Source organism: Nomascus leucogenys, chromosome 6 (genome assembly GCF_006542625.1).
Source record: "Nomascus leucogenys isolate Asia chromosome 6, Asia_NLE_v1, whole genome shotgun sequence".
NCBI lineage: Eukaryota > Metazoa > Chordata > Mammalia > Primates > Hylobatidae > Nomascus > Nomascus leucogenys.
The window spans coordinates 52008668-52030742 of NC_044386.1; the positions used below are offsets into that span (position 1 = coordinate 52008668).

Sequence of the window (22075 nt, forward strand, 5' to 3'; positions counted from 1 at the left end):
TCATTGATTTTCTAGAAGAATGTTGAGACCATTCAATGTAAAAAGAATGATTTTTTCAGCACTGCTGTGACAACTGGGGTATTCACCTACAAAAGAATAAAGTTGGACTTGTACCTCACACAATATACAAAATTTAACTCAAAATGGATTATATACTTAAATATAATAGCTAAAAATATAAAAATCTCAGAGAGAAAACAGGAGTAACTCTTCCTGACCTTGATTTAGGAATGAGTCTTAGATATGACACCAAAAAAAACAACAAAATTAAAAATAAATAAATTGAACTTCATTCAAATGTTAAAACTTAGTGCTTCAAAGGACATCATCAAGAAATTAAAAACTTAATCCACAGAATGGAAGAAAATATTTGCAAATCAGGTATCTGATAAAAAAGATTTGTATTCAGAGTATATGAAGAACTCTTATAACTCAATGAAGAAAGACAAACCAATTTTTAAATAGACAAAGAATTTAAATAGACATTTCTCCAAAGAAGATACACAAATGACCAATAAAAACTAAAATGTTGGGTTCAGTGGCTCACACCTGCAAATCCTAGCACATTGAGAGGTCAAGGTAGGAGGATTACTAGAGCCCAGGAGTTCACAGCCAGCCTGGGCAACATAACGAGATCTTGTCTCTACAAAAATAAAAAAATTAGACAGGTGTGGTGGCACATGCCTGTGGTCTCAGCCACTCAGAAGGCTGACGTGAGAGAACTGCTTGAGTCTTGGAAGTTGAAGCTGCATTGAGCTGTGTTTGTGACACTGCACTCTGTCCTGGGTGACAGAGTAAAACCCTATCTCAAAAAAAAAAAAAAAGATGGTTCAACATTATTCAACAACAAGCAAACACAAATTAAAACCACAGTGAAATACCACTTGACACTCATTTGGGTGGCTAAAATAAAAAAAGACAGACAATAACAAGTATTGGCAAGAATGTGGAAAAATTAGAATTCTCATACTTGTTTATGGAATTGTAAATGGTGCAATCACTTTGGAAAAATAGTTTGGTAGTTCCTAAAATGGTTGCATATAAAGATAATATATAACTCAGCAATTCTACTCCTAAATATATGCCCAAGGTGATTGAAAGCACATGTTCACAAAAAAAAAAAAAAAAAAAAAAAAAAAAAAAAAACTTGTACACATACCTGAGACTGGGTAAATTATAATGTACACATACGTGAGACTGGGTAAATTATAAATGTTTAATGGACTCACAGTTCCACATGGCTGGGGAGGCCTCACAATCATGGCAGGAGGCAAAAGGCACATCTTACATGGTGGCACACAAGACAGAATTAGAGCCAAGTGAAAGGGGAAACCCCTTATAAAACTATCAGATCTTGTGAGACTTATTCACTGCCATGAGAACAGTATGGGGGAAACCACCCCGATGATTCAATTATCTCCTACCGGATCCCTCCCACAACGTATGGGAATTATGGGAGCTAATTCCCATAATTTGACTGGGAACACAGCCACACATATCATTCTGCACCAGATCCTCCCAAATCTCATGTCCTCTCACTTCAAAATCAATCATGCCTTCCCAGCAGTCCCCCAAAGTCTTATTTCAGCATTAACTCAAAAGTCCACAGTCCAAAGTCTCATTTCAGACAAGGCAAGTCCCTTCTGCCTATGAACCTGTAAAATCAAAAGCAAGTTAGTTCTTTCTAGATACAATGGGGTTACATGCATTGGATAAATACACCCATTCCAAATGGGAGAACTTGGCCAAAACAGAGGGGCTAAAGGCCCCATGCAAGCCTGAAATCCAGCAGGGCAGTCAAATCTTAAAGCTCCAGAATGATCTTCTTTGACTCCAGGCCTCACATCCAGGTAACACTGAAGCAAGAGGTGAGTACCCATGGTCTTGGTCAGCTCCACCCCTGTGGCTTTGCAGTGTACAACCTCCCTTCTGGCTGCTTTTATGGGCTGACATTGAGTGTTGGCAGCTCTTCCAGGCACACAGTGCAAGCTGTTGTGGATCTACCATTCTGGGGTCTAGAGGACAGTGGCCCTCTTTTCACAGCTCTACTAGGCAGTGCCCCAGTGGGGACCCTGCGTGATGGCTTCAACCCCACATTTCCCTTCCACACTGCCCTAGCAGAGGTTCTTTATGAGGGCCCAACCCCTGCAGCAAACTTCTTCCTGGACATCTAGGGATTTTCATACATCCCCAGAAATCTAGGCAGAGGGTCACAAATCTCAATTTTGACTTCTGTGCACCTGAAGCCTCAACACCACATGGAAGCTGCCAAGTCTTGGGGCTTGCACCCTCTGAAGCAATGGCCTGCGCTATACCTTGGCCCCTTTTAACCATGGCTAGAGTGGCTGGGACACAGGGCAACAACTCCCTAGGCTACATACAGCAGGGGGGCTCTGGGCCCAGCCCATGAAACCATTTTTTCCTCCTAGGCCTCTGGGCTTGTGATGGCAGGAGCTGCCACAAAGGTCTCTGACATGCCCTGTAAGCATTTTTCCCATTGTCTTGGTGATTAACATTTGTTTCCTCATTACTTATGCAAATTTCTGCAGCTGACTTGAATTTCTCCTCAGAAAATGGGTTTGTCTTTTCCATCACAGCGTCAGGCTACAAATTTTTCAAACTTTTATATGCTGTTTCCCTTTTAACACCGAATGCTTTTAACAGCACCCAAGTCACTTCTTGAATGCTTTGCTGCTTAGAAATTTCTTCTGCCAGATACCCTAAATCATCTCCCTCGAGTTCCAAGTTCCACAGATCTCTAGGGCAAAGACAAAATGCCACCAGTCTCTTTGCTAAAACATTGCAAGAATCACCTTTACTTCAGTTCACGACAAGTTTCTCTTCTCCATCCGAGACCATCTCAGTCTGGCTTTCATTGGCCATATCATTTTCAGCATTTTGGTCAAGGCCATTCAACAAGTCTCTAGAAAGTTCCAAACTTTCCCACATTTTCCTGTCTTTTTCTAAGCCCTCCAAACTGTTCCAAACTCTGCCTGTTACCCAGTTCCAAAGTTGCTTCCACATTTTCAGGTATCTTTACAGCAGCACCCCATACTACCAATACCAATTTACTATATTAGTCCATTTTCACACTACTGATAAAGACATAACCAAGACTGGGTGATTTATAAAGAAAAAGAGGTTTGATGGACTCACAATTCCATGTGACTGAGGAGGCCTCACAATCATGGTGGAAGTGAAAGGCACATCTTACATGGTAGTAGTCAAGAAAGAATAACAGCCAGGGAAACCCCTGGTTTTATAAGGGAAACCCCTTATAAAACCATCAGATCTCATGAGACTTATTCACTACCACGAGAACAGTATGGGGGAAACCACCCCCATGATCCCATTTTCTTCCACCAGGTTCCTCCCACAACATGTGGGAATTATTGGAGTTACAATTCAAGATGAGATTTGGGTGGGGATACAGCCAACCCATATCAAGTGGCTACTATGAAAAAAAAATATATGCCAATAAATTGGAAAATCTAGAAGAAATGGACAAATTCCTAGATGCATACAACCTACCTAGATTGAATGAGAAATAAATCCAAAAGCTGAACAGCCCAATAACAAGTAATGAGACCAAAGTAATAATAAAAGGTTATCCAAGAAAAAGAAAACCTGGGACACAATGGCTTCACTGATGAATTCTACTGGGAACTAATGCCAATTCTACTTAAACTGTTCCAAAACATACAGGAAGAGGGAATACTTTCAAACTCATTCTCTGTGGCCAGCATTACCCTGATACCAAAGCCAGATAAAGACACATCAAAAAAAGAAAACTACAGGCCAATATCTCCAATGAATATTAATGCAAAACCACTCACCAACAACTAGCTAAGCAAATGTAATGGTACATTAAAAAGGTCATTCATTACGATCAAGTGGGATTTATCCCAGAGATGTAAGGATGGTTCAACATATGCAAATCAATCAATGTCATACATCATATCAACAGAATGGAGGACAAAAATTATATGACCTTTTCAATTAATGCCAGAAAAGCATCTGATAAAGTTTAACATCCCTTCATGATAAAAAAAAACCTCAAAAAATGGGTTTAGAAGGAACATACCTCAGCATGATAAAAGCTTTATATGACAGAACCACAGCTAGTTTTATACTAAATGGGGAAAAAAACTGAAAGCCTTTCCTTTAAGATCTGGAACATGACCAGCATGCCTACTTTCACCACTATTATTCAGTATAGTACTAGAAGTCCTAGCTAGAACAATCAGACAACAGAAAGAAATAAAGGGCATTCAAATTGGAAAGGAAGTCAAATTATCCTTATTTGCAGATGATGCGACCTTATATTTGGAAAAACCACCAAAAAAAATTAGAACTGACAAATTCAGTAAAGTTGCAAGATACAAAATCAAGATACAAAAATCAATAGCATTTCTATATGCCAACAGTGAGCAATCTGAAAAAGAAATAAAAAATGTAATACCATTTGCAATAGCCACAAATAAAATTAAATACCTAGGAATTAACATAACCAAAGTGAAAGACCTCTACAATGAAAACTATAAAACATTAATGACAGAAATTGAAGAGGACACCAAAAAAAATTGAAAGATATTCCGTGTTCCTGGATTGCAATAATCCATATAGTTAAAATGTCTGATCTATAGATTCATTGCAATCTCTATTATAATACCAATGACATTCCACACAGAAATACAAAAACATATATACAAAGCTATAGTAACCAAAACAGCATGGTACTGGCATAAAAACAGACACATAGGCCAATGGCACAAAATAGAGAACCCAGAAACAAATTCACACACCTACAGTGAACTCATTTTCAACACAGTTGCCAAGAATATATATTGGGGAAAAGACAGTCTCTTCAATAAATGGTGCTGGAAAAACTGGATGTCCCTACACAGAAGAATGAAACTTGATCCCTATCTCTCACCATATACAAAAATCAAATTACAATGAATTTAGTACTTAAATCTAAGACCTCAAACTATGAAACTACTGCAAGAAACTGTTGAAGAAAACCTCCAGGACATAGGTCCAGGCAAAAATTTCTGGAGCAATACCCCCACAAACACAGGCAACTAAAGCAAAATGTACAAATGAGATCACATTAAGCTAAAAAAAAAAAAAAAGAAGAAGGAGAAAAAGCTTCTACACAGCAAAGGAAACAATCAAGAAAGGGAAAAGACACAGAGAATATTTGCAAAACTATCTATCCTGACAGGGAATTAATAACCAAAATATATAAGAAGTTCAAACAACTCTATAGGAAAAAATCTAATAACCTGATCAAAAAATTGGCAAAAGAATTGAACTTTTCTCAAAAGAAAGCATACAAATGGCAAAACAAAAAGTGTTCAACCTTCTTGATTATCAGAGAAATGCAAAGCAAAACTATAATGAGATATCACCCCAATTAAAATGGCTTATATTCAAAAGACAGGCTATAACAAATGCTGGCAGATGGAGAAAAGGGATGTGGAGAAAAGGGAACCCTTATACACTGTTGGTGGGAATGTAAATTAGTACAACCACTATACAGAACAGTTTGGAGGTTCCTCAAAAAGCTAAAAATAGAGCTACTATACAAACCAGCAATCTCATTGCCAGGTATATATACCCAAAAAAAGGGAAATCAGTATATTGAGGAGATATCTGCACCCCCATGTTTGTTGCAACACTGTTCACAATAGCCAAGATTAGGAACCAACCTAAGTGTCCATCAACAGATGAATGGATAAAGAAAATATGGTACGTATATACAATGGAGTACTATTCAGCCACAAAAAAGAATAAGACTTTGTCATTTGCAACAACATGGATGGAACTGGAGGTCATTATGATAAGTGAAATAACATAGGCACAGAAAGATAAACATTACATGTTCTCACCTATTTGTGGGATCTAAAAATCAAAACGAACTCATGGAGATAAAGAATAGAAGAATGGTTAATAAAGGCTGGGAAGTGTATTGGGGGTCTGTGGGGAGGTAAGCATGATTAATGTGTACAAAAAGAAATAGTTAGAATAAATAAGACCTAGTATTTGATAGCACAACAGAAGGACTATAGTCAATAATTTAATTGTTCATTTTAAAATAAGACCAAAACAGTGTTATTGCATTATTTGTAACACAAAGGATAACTGTTTGAGGGGATGGATATCTAATCTTTTATGATGTGATTATTATACATTGCATGCCTGTACCAAAATATCTCATGACCTCCATAAATATATACACCTAATATGTACCTGCAAAAATTAAAAATTCAAAAAGTTTGTTTAAATGTGATTTACTACTGAAAGAGATTAAAAAAAAAAAAAACAAAAAACGCATGACCATCTCAGTAGACACAAAAAAAAGCTTTTGGTGAAATCCAACATCCATTATAAAAACTCTCAACAAACTAGACATCAAACAAATATTCCTCAAAGGAATAAGTGTCATTCCTAACAGAACCATAGTCAGCAGCGTACTGAATAAGCAAAAGCTAGAAGTATTCCCACTGAGAACTGGACAAAGACAAGGATGCCCACTCATCACTCCTATGCAACAAAGTACTGGAAGTCCTAGCCACAGCAATCAGGCAAGAGAAAGAAATAAAAGGCATCCAAATAGGAAAATAACTCAAATTCTCTCTCTTCATTGGTGATATGATTCTGTAACTAGAAACCCCTAAAGACGTCGGGCACGGTGGCTCACGCCTGTAATCCCAACACTTTGGGAGGCCGAGGCAGGCAAATGACAAAGTCAGGAGATTGAAACCATCCTGGCTAACATGGTGAAACCCCATTTCTACTAAAAATACAAAAAATTAGCCAGGCGTGATGGCATGTGCCTGTGGTCCCAGCTACTCAGGAGGCTGAGGCAGGAGAATCGCTTGAACCCAGGCAGAGGTTGCAGGGAGCTGAGAACCCTCCACTGCACTTCAGCTTGGGCAACAGAGCGAGATTCCGTCTCAGAAAAAGAAAAAAAAGGAAAACCCTAAAGACTCTGCCAAAAGACTTCAGCGAAGTTTCAGGATACAAAATCAATGTACAAAACTCAGTGACATTTCTATATACCAATAACATTCAAGCTGAGAACCAAATCAAGAATGCAATCTCATTTACAATAGTCACATACAAAAAATTAAATACCTAGGAATACATCTAAGCAAAGAAGTGCAAGATCTCTAGAAAGAGAACTACAAAACACTGCTGAAAGAAATCATATTTGACACAAACAAGTGGAAAAACATCCCATGCTCATGTATTGGAAGAATCGATAACGTTAAAGTGGCCATACTTCCCAAAGCAATTTACAGATAAAACCCTGTTCCTATCAAATTACCAATGTTATTATTTTTATATCATATATGTTGTCTTTCATACTATTTGTCTAATTATTCTAGTTGTTCTACAATAATTTAGCTTTTATTGCAGTTTTAATTACTTTCCCACACTGAAGCACAGAATGTGCTGAGCATATCAAATAATATGTAAGCACCCCATGAATGCTATTGCTAATAATTTAGATTTTGCTCATTAAATGAGATCAAAAGAAATAATAGAGAACAGTCATAATGTTAAGAGTAGCATATGAAACCATGAGGATTATGGACAAGTTTAAAAGAAAAATGTGGTACATGATAGAAATTATATGGGAAAAAAAAGTTGAATATTTGCCTTTCACACAAAGTATTGCAAATTTTCCTGGCCTTCTCTTTTATGGGACATTTTCAGATATGGAACTGTGGAAACATGGTTTCAATGAGGGACACATCAATAATAAGTTCACACAATCACTAATACAAAGGAGGAACACATCAATAATAAGGTCAAACCATCACTAATACAAAGATGGTTAAGAATTTTTATGACAGTACCAGTCAAGACTGTCAAGGTTTGGTTATAAAATAAAGATAGTCTCAATTCCTTCTAATTTTATTATTCTCAATAAGCATAGTTTGTACTCCACATACAATTAAATTAGTCTCAATTTTATATCATCCTAAAAGGTCTTGTGTAGATAAATTTACATATCATGGGAAAAGTAATTTATCAGATGGTATGCTCTAAGTTTTGCCTCTGAACCCATTTAGTGGTGGATTTTTAAAAAATGTTTTTCATTCTATAGGAAAGATTTTTAAATGGGTCAATAAGTTTCTTCACCAGCACCTTTGATCAAATCTTAAGCTTAAAAGCTACTCTTTTATAAAACATATGTAGTGTTTGGCTTCACAGAGCCTTAGTTCATAAATAAATACATCAGTTTCTTATTCAGATACTTGTCACTTTGGTTCTTATAAAAAAAATAGAAATACTTTAAAAATAATAACTTGTGTCTTGCATCTATAACTTGCCTGAGCAATGATTTGGTCCTTAGAGATACAACTATAATTCATAGTAAGAAATAGTGGATAAAAGTAACTCCCAAAAATGCCAAAATAAAGTAATAATAAGATGGCACTTTCCTTGGGAACCAAATGTGATATGAATATACTAAATTTGGTACAGAATTAGTGAAACCTAAGGATGCTAGTGACCTACATAAGCATACACTTCATAGTTAACAAAGTATATGTATAAACACTCGGACTGTATAATCTCTCTGTGAAGTTATTTATAATTATGTATATTATGTTAACATAACATTACAAGGAGAAGCAATTCTAATTTAGAGCATTGTGAAGGTCCTTAATCTTTCAGTTTGCCAATTTGAACCATGAATTTCACACAGAGAGGTGGGAGGATGGATCTGTAAGTAGGTATGTAGAGAGATATAACTCATTTGAGATTTAATATATATACAAACCAATGACTGGGCCTGCAGATGATCAGATTGAAAGGACTTGGAAGTATGCATATAAAGATCTGAAACAGTCAGAGAAGCATGATCAGAAAATACACACAATAAGACATTAAGAATATACTCACGAGGCCGGGCGTGGTGGCTCATGCTTGTAATCCTACCACTTTGGGAAGCCAAGGTAGGAGGATCTTTTGAGGTCAGGAGTTCGAGACCAGCCTGACCAATATGGTCAAACCCAGTCTCTACTAAAAATAGTAAAAATCAGCTGGCCATGGTGGTGAACGCCTATAATCTCAGTACTCAGGAGGCTGAGGCAGGAGAATCACTTGAACCTGGGAGGCAGAGCCTAGATGGCACCACTGCACTCCAGCCTGGGCAACAGAGCAAGACTCGGTCTCAAAAACTCATGAATATGCAATACTTTATTTGAAATACTCATCATTTTCCTATATTATTGGACAAAATTGCATTCACATTTTATTTTTTATTTGCTCAGATCACATACATTTTGCCTAATGGATACCTATATTTTCTCTTTATTTCTCCTGGCATTTCTTTTCTACCCCTCTCTCCAAGGTACATTCCAACTCTTGAGCTTCTAAAATTATTATTACTGTGCTATTTTGGTGCATTCTATAGTTCTTATTTATGAGTCTTATTGGATTCCTTCCTAGACTTCATTAGAACAACTAAAAATCTCGGGAATTCTGACCATTTACAGGATTTAAAAGTCGACGGTAAAATTATATCAGGCTTGGGTCTCAGGTATTCTCTTTGTAAATGACTGAAAGATCTGATCTTGAAGTAGTCTAGCTTCAAAAATTCTTGCTTTGATACCAACTATCTTTATAAAGTAGAGCTTTTATCTGGTGTGGTTGGTTAATGGAAAAACCAGTTACCCAAATCAGGAATCATGGAAAATGATACTTGTATCTTTTAACAAGTTAAATATTGCATCATTTGTCTGTCTTTTAATGCAAGTATGAGGCCTTTTCTTGAATTATCTTGCATTTCAATACTAGATTAAAAGTCTCTTTCTGAGAGTAGTTCTGATTTTAATTACATATATTCTAAAGTGTATCTATCAGCAATACTTTTTCTGTTTCTATAGTTTAGTCAATTATTGTATTAATATTTGTGGCCTACACTTGACCTTTCTTTAATTTTTCCAACATGTAGGAGTTATTTGCATTTCAGGAAGACTGTTAGAATAAAAACTGCAAAAGTGGATAGTAATAACCATACTTACTTACATGTCTCCCTTTTAGGGGGGATAACATCTCAAAAATAAATAGGAGATAATTATGGAAATGAAAGTTTCCCAGTGCAAGTGGAGGAAGACTGGAACATTTTTTCACTAGTGAAATTTCTGGAGGCTTAGTAAGAACAGTTAAGACATATTTTATTATAGTTTTATCAGATAGAGTCATTTTTGGATTTTCAGGTAATATTCCCAAGCTTTCAGAGATACTGAGAACAGAAGAGGCACTAAAACTATAATTCGGGGGAATATTAACATTTTTCCCTAAAACTAATCAATGGGTTAGAGGGAAAAAAGCTAATAAATATAGGCATTTTAATGTTATTGATTAGTCATCATATCTAGATGAGTTTCTTTGCAATTTTTATTTGACTCTTTTTCTCTTCAAATTGTTTTGCTTTACTATTTTGCCATTGCCTTACTACCAGCTTAGATATTTTGCCTCATATTAATGTATACTACTGTCTGTTAAATAGCAATTCCACAATTAAGCTCAGGTGATCTGAAAAGTAAGCTTTTTATTGTGTGTACAGTGAACATGAAGGAGAGGTTCTTTTATTTTTTTAATTATACTGGTTCATAGAAGACTAGAAATTAAGTAATATCATATATATTAAGTATTATATGTGTATTTAAGAATTTTCAAAATTGAGCAAATTTTGAAGAAAAAAATATGGTTTATTACTTTTCTTGCCCATTCTAATTCTAAATCTAATATTCTTTCTACTCAAAATGTTTAAATGTAAGTTCCTTGCTAACCAATTCTTTAATCCCCGGTGGACATAAATGCTTACCTGCCTTTAGTATTTCAAGCTAATGCCTAATATTTCCTAATGTCTAATGTCAAAAATCAACCCAAGTAACTTTCTTTAACTCTTAAGAGGTTTGTCATCAACATTACAATCACTAGATCTGATTAGTCTACCCAGTAACTGATAATCAGTGCCAGAGTCTAGAACAAACCTCTCAGATCACCTTTTTTCTCGGATGTTAAGATACACTTAATACCTAGCTTGTGCTTTTAGGCTGATTGACATATCTGATTAAATCACATGGTTCTCTTTTCCTTTAAGAAGTGGCACGAATCCCTCTGTACCCTCATACATATTCATGCCGGTTGAAAGGAAAGGTCATCAAGTCTCGTCTTATCTGGGTGTATTGTCAGAATATGGAAAAACAGGACTCTAACAGGTAGAGGCCCAAGTTGCTTATTGCATTTAATTAGAGGGTCATTGCTCTGGACTTAGAAGCAAAAGACCTAGATTTGTGTCCTCTCCTTCTACTACTTAGTAAATAGTAGCGTAAACAAGTCATAGAACTTGCACTTTAGTCTTCTCAACTGTAAATTACGGAAAATGTTTCTTAGCTCATCGAATGGTTTGCGAGGATGACATAATGTAAATAAATGAATTTTATTTCATTTATAAATGAATATTTATAATAATAATAAAGCCCTATTGAGTAAAAATATGAAATGTAATGTTTATTTCCTCTTTGGGACAAGTTATAACAATGTCTTAACACTCTTTATCCATGTTTGCCCTTCTCCATGTTTAGGGTGCATCGTTAAAAGGCGAAAGAGGTATCATGCTTTTTCTGTGAAGGAAAAAAATACCAGAATTTTAAAAAGTATTTTATTTTCTGTTTTAGCTATCGACTTCAATATTATAAAGATTCTAAACAATCCAAGAGCATATACATTGCCCATATCCAAGGAAGAATCAAGATTATCAAGACTAGCAACAAAGGTTTGGAGTATAATAGTTATGAAAAAATTTCATACTTGTTTAATTTGCAATATAATTGCAATTGACTGTGCTGTACATAGGCAATGCTGGTTATTACATTCTTACCATATATTTTGAAAAAGAATTTAATGGTCAAAAGAGATTTGTTTGAGGTTTAATCTTAATATTAAAAAGTTTTATTTTCTTCTGAAAATATCCCCATCTCTAATGAAAAATATCATAATATTTATCTTTTTTCCCCACAACATGTCTTGTCACTGTTTCTCCTTTGGTTGACATACAAAGGCTCCATCTGGTGTTTGCACATGAATATGATCTGAATAAGCAGCAAAGCTGCAGGCAAAACTTCAAAGGAGTATCAGTAATAGTTGACCTGTCCTTACTTCTTAAGCCATGGTCCTAGAATAATTGACCACATGTAGATACTGTTACTCTTGAGTCTTGAATGCTTAGTTTCTCGACATTCTTGAAGGTGCCATGCAAGTAGAGATTTCATGTACTCACCACCATGTGTTGCCTTAGCCAAAATTTGATGAGATTATTGACCCGAAATTCTGAATTTGGTATCTTAATTTGTTAGACAATTAGGTTTTAAGTTGGTTACAGTCTTTATTGCTAAAATATTGTCTACATCATCTTGTCAAGTCTGATAAGATAATTTATTTAAAATTAAAAATTATGCCTATATAAAAACCACTTTCTGAAAGTCAGTATTTATGTTTTTCCCGGTATTTAATAACCCAAGTTTAATAAAATATCCTCCTACTTTATTCTGACCTTCACAGTAAGGCTAAGGATGGTTTGCAGGCACTTCAGATATTAACTGGTGATGTATAGAAGTCAATTTTGAATCAATGACAATGTCACACCATTTCCTTTGGGGCAATATTGCCAGATTTAGAAATTAGAGATAAGTAATAGAAATTGTATATCTGGTCTTCAGCAAACACTAAAAATGGTCTCTTGTACTTTGTTTAGTAGCTAACACATGGGTTTGTAACAGATTAAACAACCTTTTTCAGAGGATGCTGTCAACAGAAATTGGAAATATATCTTTAGTAGTATAGCACATTGCTGCATTTTTTGCCCTGTCCCATTGTACTAGTCAGCTTGGATTGCCATAACAAAATACCATGGACTGGGTAGCTTAAACAACAGAAATTCATTTCTCATAGTTCTGGAGGATGGGAAATCCAAGATCAAGGAGCCAGCCAATTTGGTTTTCTGGTGAAGGCTCTCTTCCTGTCTTGCAGATGGCCTCTTCCTTGTCGTGTCCTCATATGGCAGAGAGAGTGAGCTCTGGTCTCTTCTTCTTCTTATAAAGACTCCAATTCCATCATTGACAACCTCATCTAAACCTAATTACGAAGAGCTCTGAAATCATATTGCTTCAGCAATGGCCAAACTATTTATAAGTATTTCTTCTGGAAGGAAAAGACTCTGAAGGCCATAATAACTGTTTTCAAATACGTAGAGAGCTACTGTAGGAAAGCAGAATTAGAGTTTTTCTGTATGGCTCCAAAAAAAGTATAACTTTTGCCAAAAAATAAGTGAAAGATACAGGGATATAGATTTCAGCTCAAGATGAAAAATTTTCTAGGCACCAAAGTTGTCCAGATGCTAAATGGGTGCCTGTGGGTTTCTAGTCCCTGAAAGTGACACTGGGTATGAGCATTAGCAGAACATATATTCAAGCCTCAAAAATCAATGTTTAGCTTTCTACTCATTGTAGCAATTATCCTTTAATAAATTAACTGAGAAATTAGGCACCCAAATCACCCCTTGGACTTTCTATTTCATCCCTTATGATCATTCTTAAGTTTATGGAGTTGCTTGATTCTTTGAATTTAGGCTAGGTTGACTTCACAATAAAAGTCTTGTTTCATGGAATCTTAAAGTGTTCTGACAAATTTCTGCTATTATCTTTCATGGGATGAATGGAAACATTAGGGTTTCTGCTCATTGGTTTGGCTATTTGGAGTGTCTCTAGCAAGAGGTTTTTGGTTAACTTGCGACATTCTGCTTTAAAAACCAAAACACCAGGCCGGGCGCGGTGGCTCACGCCTGTTATTCCAGCACTTTGGGAGGCCGAGGCGGGCAGATCATGAGGTCAGGAGATCAAAACCATCCTGGCTAACACGGTGAAACCCCATCTCTACTAAAATTAAAAAAAAATTAGCCAGGCCTGGTGGCGGGCGCCTGTAGTCCCAGCTGCTCGGAAGGCTGAGGCAGGAGAATGGCGTGAACCTGAGAGGCAGAGCTTGCAGTGAGCCAAGATCGCGCCACTGCACTCCAGCCTGGGCGAAAGAGCAAGACTCCGTCTCAAAAAAATAAAAACAAACAAACAAAAACAACAACATGGGATTTGCATTTAATACCTATTTGCCTCTTACCTGGCTGAAGTACTCTTAAAAACCATGAATTCTTATAGAGGAAAAAGGGCTGCAAACTGTGATTTTCTTAACTTAATAACTGATAACTGCAGAAAAATAACAGAAATGTCTATTTCTAGAATTTTAGTAAGATAGAATGTTTATCTTATAGTACCCAAGAAAGAAACAGGAAGAGTGTTGCAAAATATATATCTAGACAGGCAAATTTCTTAAAAATCTAAACTGAGCTTGGGCTAGTTTTGCATACATTTTGAAGATTGAGCTATATATAACCCAATGTGAATTATCATGGGAGCTTAAAATGAGGGAGTGATTTACATCATAGAAAACATGTCTGATATTGACATTAACTTTTTACTAGCAAAGAATTGCTATTGATTATGATAGTCCCATTATTTGAAATGATTTTGTAGCTGCTAGGAATTCTGAAACATATTTTTTGCAAAAACCTATAGAATAAAAAAGTGACCATAAGCAAAAGAAATTAAGCGAACTTTATGTATCAATAAAAGCAAATGAAAACAAAATTTTATTTCCCCACAGTAAGTGGAATCAATAAAAAATCTTTCATAATGGTATTACAAAGATTGAGGAAAACTTAAAATATTAGTAGTTGCTATACTGACATTTCTCCCATAAGAAGGGAATAATAGAATCTTGGAGTAATTATATTTATGGTTATTGTATTCTTGACATAGAATTTTTGGTCAACAGGTTTTTTTTTTTCCATCAGCACCTTGATGCTATCCCACTGCCTTCTGGCCTGTTTGTTATGATAAGAAGTTAGTTATTAATCCTTTTAAAGTTCCCCTATATATGAGTTGCTTTCTCTTGCTGCTTTTGAGGTTTTTCTTCTTGTCTTTATTTTTAAAAACTTTGTCTAGGATGTGCTAGGTGTGACTTTATTCTACTTAGAGATTGCTGAACTTCTTGGATGTGTTTTTCATAAATTTTGAAAATTTAGACCATCATTTGTTCAGATATTTTTCCTATGTCTTTTCCTGGCTTTGTTCATTTTCTTTATTTTTTTTTTCTGTTCTTAAGACTGAATAATATCTATTGCCTATATGCAAGCCTGATGATAAATCAAAAGGGTAGAAGAGCCTTACTGCACATACTTACAGACTCATACTTTGGTAAATTCCTCTAATTAAGAAGATGCTTTCTGGAATTTCCTTTATTTTAATATATCAAATGGTAACTTTATTTATGCTAAATATGAAGTTATATTTTATTCACAGTTTTTTAGAAACACAAAAGTAATCATCGTCTTGATTCTTTTCTTCCTCTTACAGTCGCACTATAGTAGTACTGGTCCAGAGTTTAATCGTGTTCTCTTCAATTTTGGAGGTCAGAGTCCATTGATTTTATATTATCTTAAGATGCATGAGCTGGCTGGTATTTCCAAAGCTTCTAAGAAAACCAAGATTAAACTCACTAGGATATTCCAGGAACCATATCCTTTTTAAAGCTTTGCTTTAATATAATTTGTTTCAAAAATAATATTCAAAACGTTTCACTGAATGTCTCAATTGAGAAAAAAATTGAATGTATGTTTTATCAATGCTTCTCTTTAGTATTAATATTTACTTATGCTTAAAACTTTGGTAGTATGTTTGGCTTTTCTTTATTAGATCTAATGCTATGATTTTGCATGTAAGAAAAATAAAACAAACATTAACCAAATAACTTAAAACTGGTATACTTGGTTCTCTGATAAAAGGCTATCTTTGCAACTTTACTGTTCAGTGACTGGTTTCAAACATTTGTCAGAATTATGAGGCATGGGCTTCTAGCCTTCTCCAAAGAGAGTCTTACAGGCTCACGCCTGTAATCCCAATACTTTGGGAGGCCAAGGCAGGAGGATTGCTAGAGCCCAGGAGTTTGAAGTTCAAGACCAGTCTGGGCAAGATAGTGAGAACCTGTCTACTACTCAGGAAGCTGAGGCAGGAGGACTCCTTTGAGCCCAGGAGTTTGAGGTCACAGTGAACTATGATCATGCTACCACACTGCAGCCTGGGTGACAAAGCAAGACCCTGAGTCAAAAATGAATAAATAAATAAGAAAAAAATGAATTTTGGTACATTTTTAATATTTTGGTAATTTTTAATATTTACATTTAACAAGTTGCTGCTTTTAAAACAAACACATACAAAAGGTAATTACAGGATTTATGAGACTATTAAATCATAGTGCCCTGTGGTTGCTGTGGTTGAGATAATGGGACACAAGTTTAAAGTGATGTTGTCTTCTTTCAGTCCTCTGAGTGTAACTCCAGACATAATATTCATGTTTATACTTGAGACTCTTCATTACTGAAAAGTGAAGGTCACATGGTCCCCTTGGTTCCTCTGTGAAGGGTACTATTTACTTCCCAAATGTTTCTAATTGAAAATCATTCCTTAATAATAAGCCTAGCACACTACCTGCTCCAACATACCGTGATGTTATAAAGGAGGCAAAAAGACAATTTGCAAGGAACCAAAAGGATTTTAGGATGTAAGTTGATGCTATACTATTGTTAAATATAAAATAATACTTTTTAAGAGCTGGAAACAATCAGAGAAATCATCTAAACTAAGTTCCTTATGTTAATGATGAGGAGAGTCATGTCTGAGCATCTTATAGACTCAGAGATTCTTTTCAGGTAAGTGTCAAGGGTGTATGTTGTAACCATGGAGCCATGGCAAGTGAGAGGGACAGAAGAAAGGAAGGAAGCTTTGCTTGGTGTGACTGGAGGGGTGCACCCCAACAGGAAGAGGCAAGAGCTCCAGGGAATGGAGATTGGAGTATCGTCCATTTACAAAGATAAGCCCTGGATGACTAGCAGAAAAATTCCCTGCAGTGGAAGGAATTCCTTGGAGATGGGGTGGCAGCTGGGCTGGTGTCAAGCAAGGAAATCAAGGCAGCAAAGTCCTTCCTGAAATGTTTTCTTGGGGGAACATTTTCAGTTATTCATAATAATTTGTAAAATAATTGCTTGTGGTCAGTCATGATAATCTTATGTGCTAGGAAGCCAGGAATGGGTTAGTGAGCGAATATCCATCAATTTTTACCAGAACAGATTGGCAGGGTCCAGTTCTTCTGTCCATGGCTGTCAAGGTTACTGCCTTGAGATGTCATTGCCTTTAGGGGGAGAAAGGATGATCCTCCCTTTTGGGTGCCTCCTGCTGTCCAAGGAGCACCTCCAAGAGAGGTAAATGGAGGACCACCAGTTATGTCCTATCCAGCAGGTAGATCTAAAAGCCTGCACCCCTGCTTTCCAAGAGTCCCCATTCCCCTCTCTCCCACCCACCCACCCACAGATGCATGTGTACGTCCACACACACATATCCCTTAGACTTCCTGTGCTTAGTGGGAAAAACGGATGGACACCTTTCTAGAGGGCCCCTGTGGTAGCAGAAGGTGGAGTCCAGCTGTACTCAGGTGTGGTGTGTGATACCTTCGGCATATGTTTGTAAGAGGGAATGTGCTGAGGGATTCTTTACACTAAATAGTGCATAGGGAGGGAATGAATTCGTTTGTAGAGGGCTTTTACTAACACGTGTATATCAGTAAATTGTTGATTTATTCTTTCGCAATTAGTAATGCCTGCATTATTTTAAAATTTAACTTCAAACTTTGACTTTATAGGGAAAAGCTCAGAATTAATGAAGAAATAAAACTTCTAAAACGGCAGCAGGAAAGAATTGACAAGGAGCTTGATAGGTTTGTCTCTTATTCAACTTGGTAGTGCTTAAGATCATCTTTAATTGAAGAGATGTTAAATAAAACCACAAAACCGCAAAAAAGTTTTCTAGTTAACAGTTAATCTGGAGTAACATTTTAACTTTCTTTAATCACAAAATCATCTACTCTGCTAATTAATTGCTAAACATTATCATCATCTATTTTTACTCTCCAGCCATAGGACTTAAGCTCAAGCCCTTTTCAAAATAAACCTATAAGCCTGCCCCGTCCTATGGAAGTTGTAAACTAGAAAAACAACCGATTTAGCTGGTCTCTCTTGGGCTAGTTTTTTATTTCCCTTCTTCCTCTATGCATATAAACATTTTTCCTCAATGAAGCAAGAAAAATTGGGCTCATTTGTTTATTTTATAAATTAAACTATAAGAAGAAAAACTATAAAGTATTGAGATTAACCTACTTCTTCCAACACACCCGCAAGCACATGCAGAATAAGAAGTACCAGACAAGTTCAGCCCTTCAGACAAGCCCCCTAGGGAGACTATAACTTTGTGCCAGTCACACTTCATACTTCTAAATACTATTTTAGAACTTATAAAGCTAGTTTTCCAGTCACATGAGAAAATTCAACCCACTACTTTAGGATCTTATCTCACTTTTCACCAAAAACTTTATCACCCAGCTTTCTGCTTCACAACACCTGTTATAAGGTTCCATTCCAGGTGACTCTTACAAGTTTCCAAAAATCAAATCCACATAGGACAAGAGTTTTCACCACTGAGAATATGCAGAAGAATGTAGGACAATTCTCAGAGTAACTCACAAGAAGTATTCAAATATGTTTAATGCAATAGCACACTGTTGAAACATATGTATTTGGATATAGAAATCCCATGTGCTTGTTAAAGTTATAGGCACAATGTATGAGCTTCCATTTGTAATCTTCAAAAGAGATATTCATGAGAGGAAAGGCAATCAGAAAGAGGGAGGATTAGCAACGTTATAAAACTTCATGAATGTACTAAAACCACTGAACTGTACACTTTAATGGGTCAATTTTATGGTATGTAACATATATCTCAATAAAACTTATTTTTTTTTAAAGGGGAGATTGTAAACTTTTTAAAAGAGTGACTTGGAAGAGGGAGTGATTTTACTTAGTGAGATGAGACAGATTCTAAGGATACTGTGCAGTTCAAGGAGATTCTAAGAAGGTGTTACTGAGAAACGACACCATAAGAGCCAGATTCGAGACAAGCATGGAAGGAAAAATGTGAGGCCTAAAGAGCAATCAGTGAGGAGGAAACCCAGCTTGAGAAGACAAAACAAGCAGAGAGAGAATGAGTGAGGGCGCATGTGCCAGTCACAGAGCACAAATGCAAGAGAACTTCCGACTAAGTAATCCCACTGTGCCTTCAGGGGTGCACTAGTCTAACTGCTGAAGAAACCTTGGATAGGCCTGGCAAGGGGTTAAATAGCTCATCTAAACTTGCTGCTTCAGCAATGTGCATTTGGGATTTGCAGAAAATTTTACTTCCTGCCAATTTCATGGAAAAATAGGTTTTAAATATTTCACTTGAAAATTGCCAGTGAAATTAATAGTCTTATATATCCTTTATTCCGTTTCTCTTTCTCTCATCTGTGTTACTTTTACTAATGTTTCTCCTTGTCTCAAGTTTCTATCCTTCCTTGCCTAGCTACCATTGCTTCTCCCCTCATTCTTAGATCTCTGGAAAGGTTCCTACTGCTTCCTGAATTCAACCATTCAAGTCCTTCATAAATATTTCTTGAATGAATACTTGGTGACAGATACCATGAGATTCCTGGATCCCTGCTCACAATGAGCATACAGTCTAGTAAGCGCTCTCACCCACTGGCCTTTTCCATCTCCCTCTCTTTCTTTCCTGTATTTCTCCCTTGCCAGTCTCTTTTACTCTTCTCTCCCCACTGTCACTCCTTAAACTCTGGGCTGGAGCCTCATGAGTGGAATCAGTTAGAACAGTACTGTGTGAACCAGCTAACTAAAGAGGATGTGCCACGGCTGGGACGAGAACCACACAGTGGGTGGAATTGAAGGCTTGAGTCACAATGCTTGGGTTCAGACTGTCTCCTTGCTAAGTGTATGACTATTGTGGATGTGTGTGTGTGTGTGTTGCACACCTGCACATGCAGCGGGGGTGGTTGTCTGAACCTATCTGAGCCTGTTTCCTCATTTATAAAATAGGATAAAAGGAGTACCTACTTCAGAAGTTTTAAGGGTAATTGAATTAATATATGTAAAGTGCTTGGCGAATGCCCAGCATATTAAATTCTTAATAAATGTTGGCTATTAGATGGTGTCAATACAAGGACAATTAGTTTGGTTACTGATTTTCTTTATTCCATGATTAGACTCCAAGCAAAGGCTACCAAGAAACCTCATGAAGTGAAACAGGACTTTGAGACGTTCCTACATAAACTGGTAGGTTTTCTTTCTGAAAATAATTGAGAATTCTCTCTCTAGCTTCTTTTATATAGACTGGACGATATTTCATAAGCAATGTATGGTAGCACACCCAAATTACAGTGGCAGGAGAGGATACATTCTTGTCACTTAATCATCCACATGCACATGTAAGAAAATCTCTGTTTTACATATTTAGTGACAACTCATGTTCACGTTCCCCATTTCCAGCTTCTGACCAGGAACAGTTTATGTAACTGAAAAGCTCCAAATGCAGTTAGAATTACAAACTAATAATCACTGATGTTTGAAGTTGTATTTTGTTTTTCATTAATAATTCAACAAAATCATATTGGGTACCAACATTTGTGTTAGATGAATGGTCCCTGCCCTCAATTAATGGAAACACAAGGCAGAATATGATAAGGTTCTAAACAGGACTCAAGTATGAGAAAGAAAAGAAAGGAGCCTGTTCCATCTTTCTGATTTTCCTTGTCATCTTCTCTTTTGCTTCTCTTTACTTATGGGCAGTCTTGTTAAGTCTGAAGGGCTTCTTCCCTCCCAACAGACAAGAACATGTAGAGACTAGTGTATAATATGTCTGAACACTGGAGAATTGGAGGTCAGGGATAGAGGAGAGCCTTTTATTTTCAGCATGTCAAGGCTTCCATTCAAAAATCTAGAGCAATCCCATTGGCTGCTAGTATAATGTCAAAAATGGGTCAAATCAAATTCCTACATGGGCCAGAAAAGTGATAGGAAGAGTGAAACACCTCAGTGTTGTATAATATACAAACAGGACAGTATAATAAGCAAACAGGACTATTCTTTTTCTTTTTTTGTTGTTGAAACAGGGTCTCACTCTGTCACCTGTCATCCAGGCTGGAGTGCAGTGCTGCAGTCATGGCTCACTGCAGCCTTGAAGTCCTCAGCTCAAGTGATCCTCCTGTCTCAGCCTCCCGAGTAGCTGGGATAGCAGGCACATGCCACCACTCCCAGCTAAGGACTATTTTTTACATCCACACACAAAAATATTCATTCTCTCTTGTTTTTTTTCTTCGGTCTATCTTCCCGACTATTGATAGGAACATGGGCACAGAGAAATACCTAATTAGAATAGGAAAACAACAGTGCAAGTGTCCTGATAAAGGGCAAGTGACCTCAGCTGGTAAGTGGTAAATGATGTGAGTGTCAGGGAAACTATTATACAAGCAGTTGTGGAAACTGTAGCGCACGGGAAAGCCATGCCTCATCTAACAAGGCAGCTGCTATCTCAGCCCTAGTTCATTGATGCCCTGTAGAAATGTAGGACAAGTAGTATCAGATATTCCACCACTCAGTAATCCAGATTCTGAGTAATCCAGAATATCTGATACTGCTTATACAATCTCCTGATTTGGAGCCCAAGTTTTTAGTCATTCTGTGGGCCAAACTATATCCATCTGCAGACCAGATGTGGCCCATGGGCTGCTGGGCTATAACCCCTGATCTAAATGCTGCCTGGATTTGACTCTTCAAAAGCTAGCTCCAGCCAGTGTAGTCAATCTTATTCTTCACTACATACCAACGCAAACCCTTCACTCTCACTGAGCCTCCTACACGCACCATGTTTGCCTATAACCATGGGCTTTGCTCATCTGCAGTGTGCACTCCACAGCTTTTAAACTCTACTTATCCTTTAGGGCCATGCTCAAAGTCCATTTACTACATGATCTTTTTTCTAATGGTCCCGGCCCTATCCCTGCC

General features: G+C 36.7%; 1 protein-coding gene across 8 annotated transcripts in view; it reads left to right on the plus strand.

The window, feature by feature from the left end:
• The window catches only part of FAM227B (family with sequence similarity 227 member B), a 281662-nt gene that overhangs the window by 235588 nt on the left and 23999 nt on the right, over window positions 1-22075 (plus strand). For 3 of the 8 annotated variants that reach the window (XR_004030437.1, XM_030814111.1, XM_030814109.1), the window contains exons 13-17: window positions 11709-11806; window positions 15495-15655; window positions 16621-16698; window positions 17833-17907; window positions 20278-20347. Coding sequence is in view for 5 of the 8 variants with exons in the window: in XM_030814111.1 (XP_030669971.1) it covers window positions 11709-11806; window positions 15495-15655; window positions 16621-16698; window positions 17833-17907; window positions 20278-20347 (482 nt within the window). In the remaining 3 variants the exon portion in view is untranslated. Of the gene's footprint in view, window positions 1-11708; window positions 11807-15494; window positions 15656-16620; window positions 16699-17832; window positions 17908-19611; window positions 21209-22075 lie in introns of those variants that run through there. The other 5 variants (XR_004030439.1, XR_004030438.1, XM_030814112.1 and 2 more) reach the window with 4 other exon arrangements.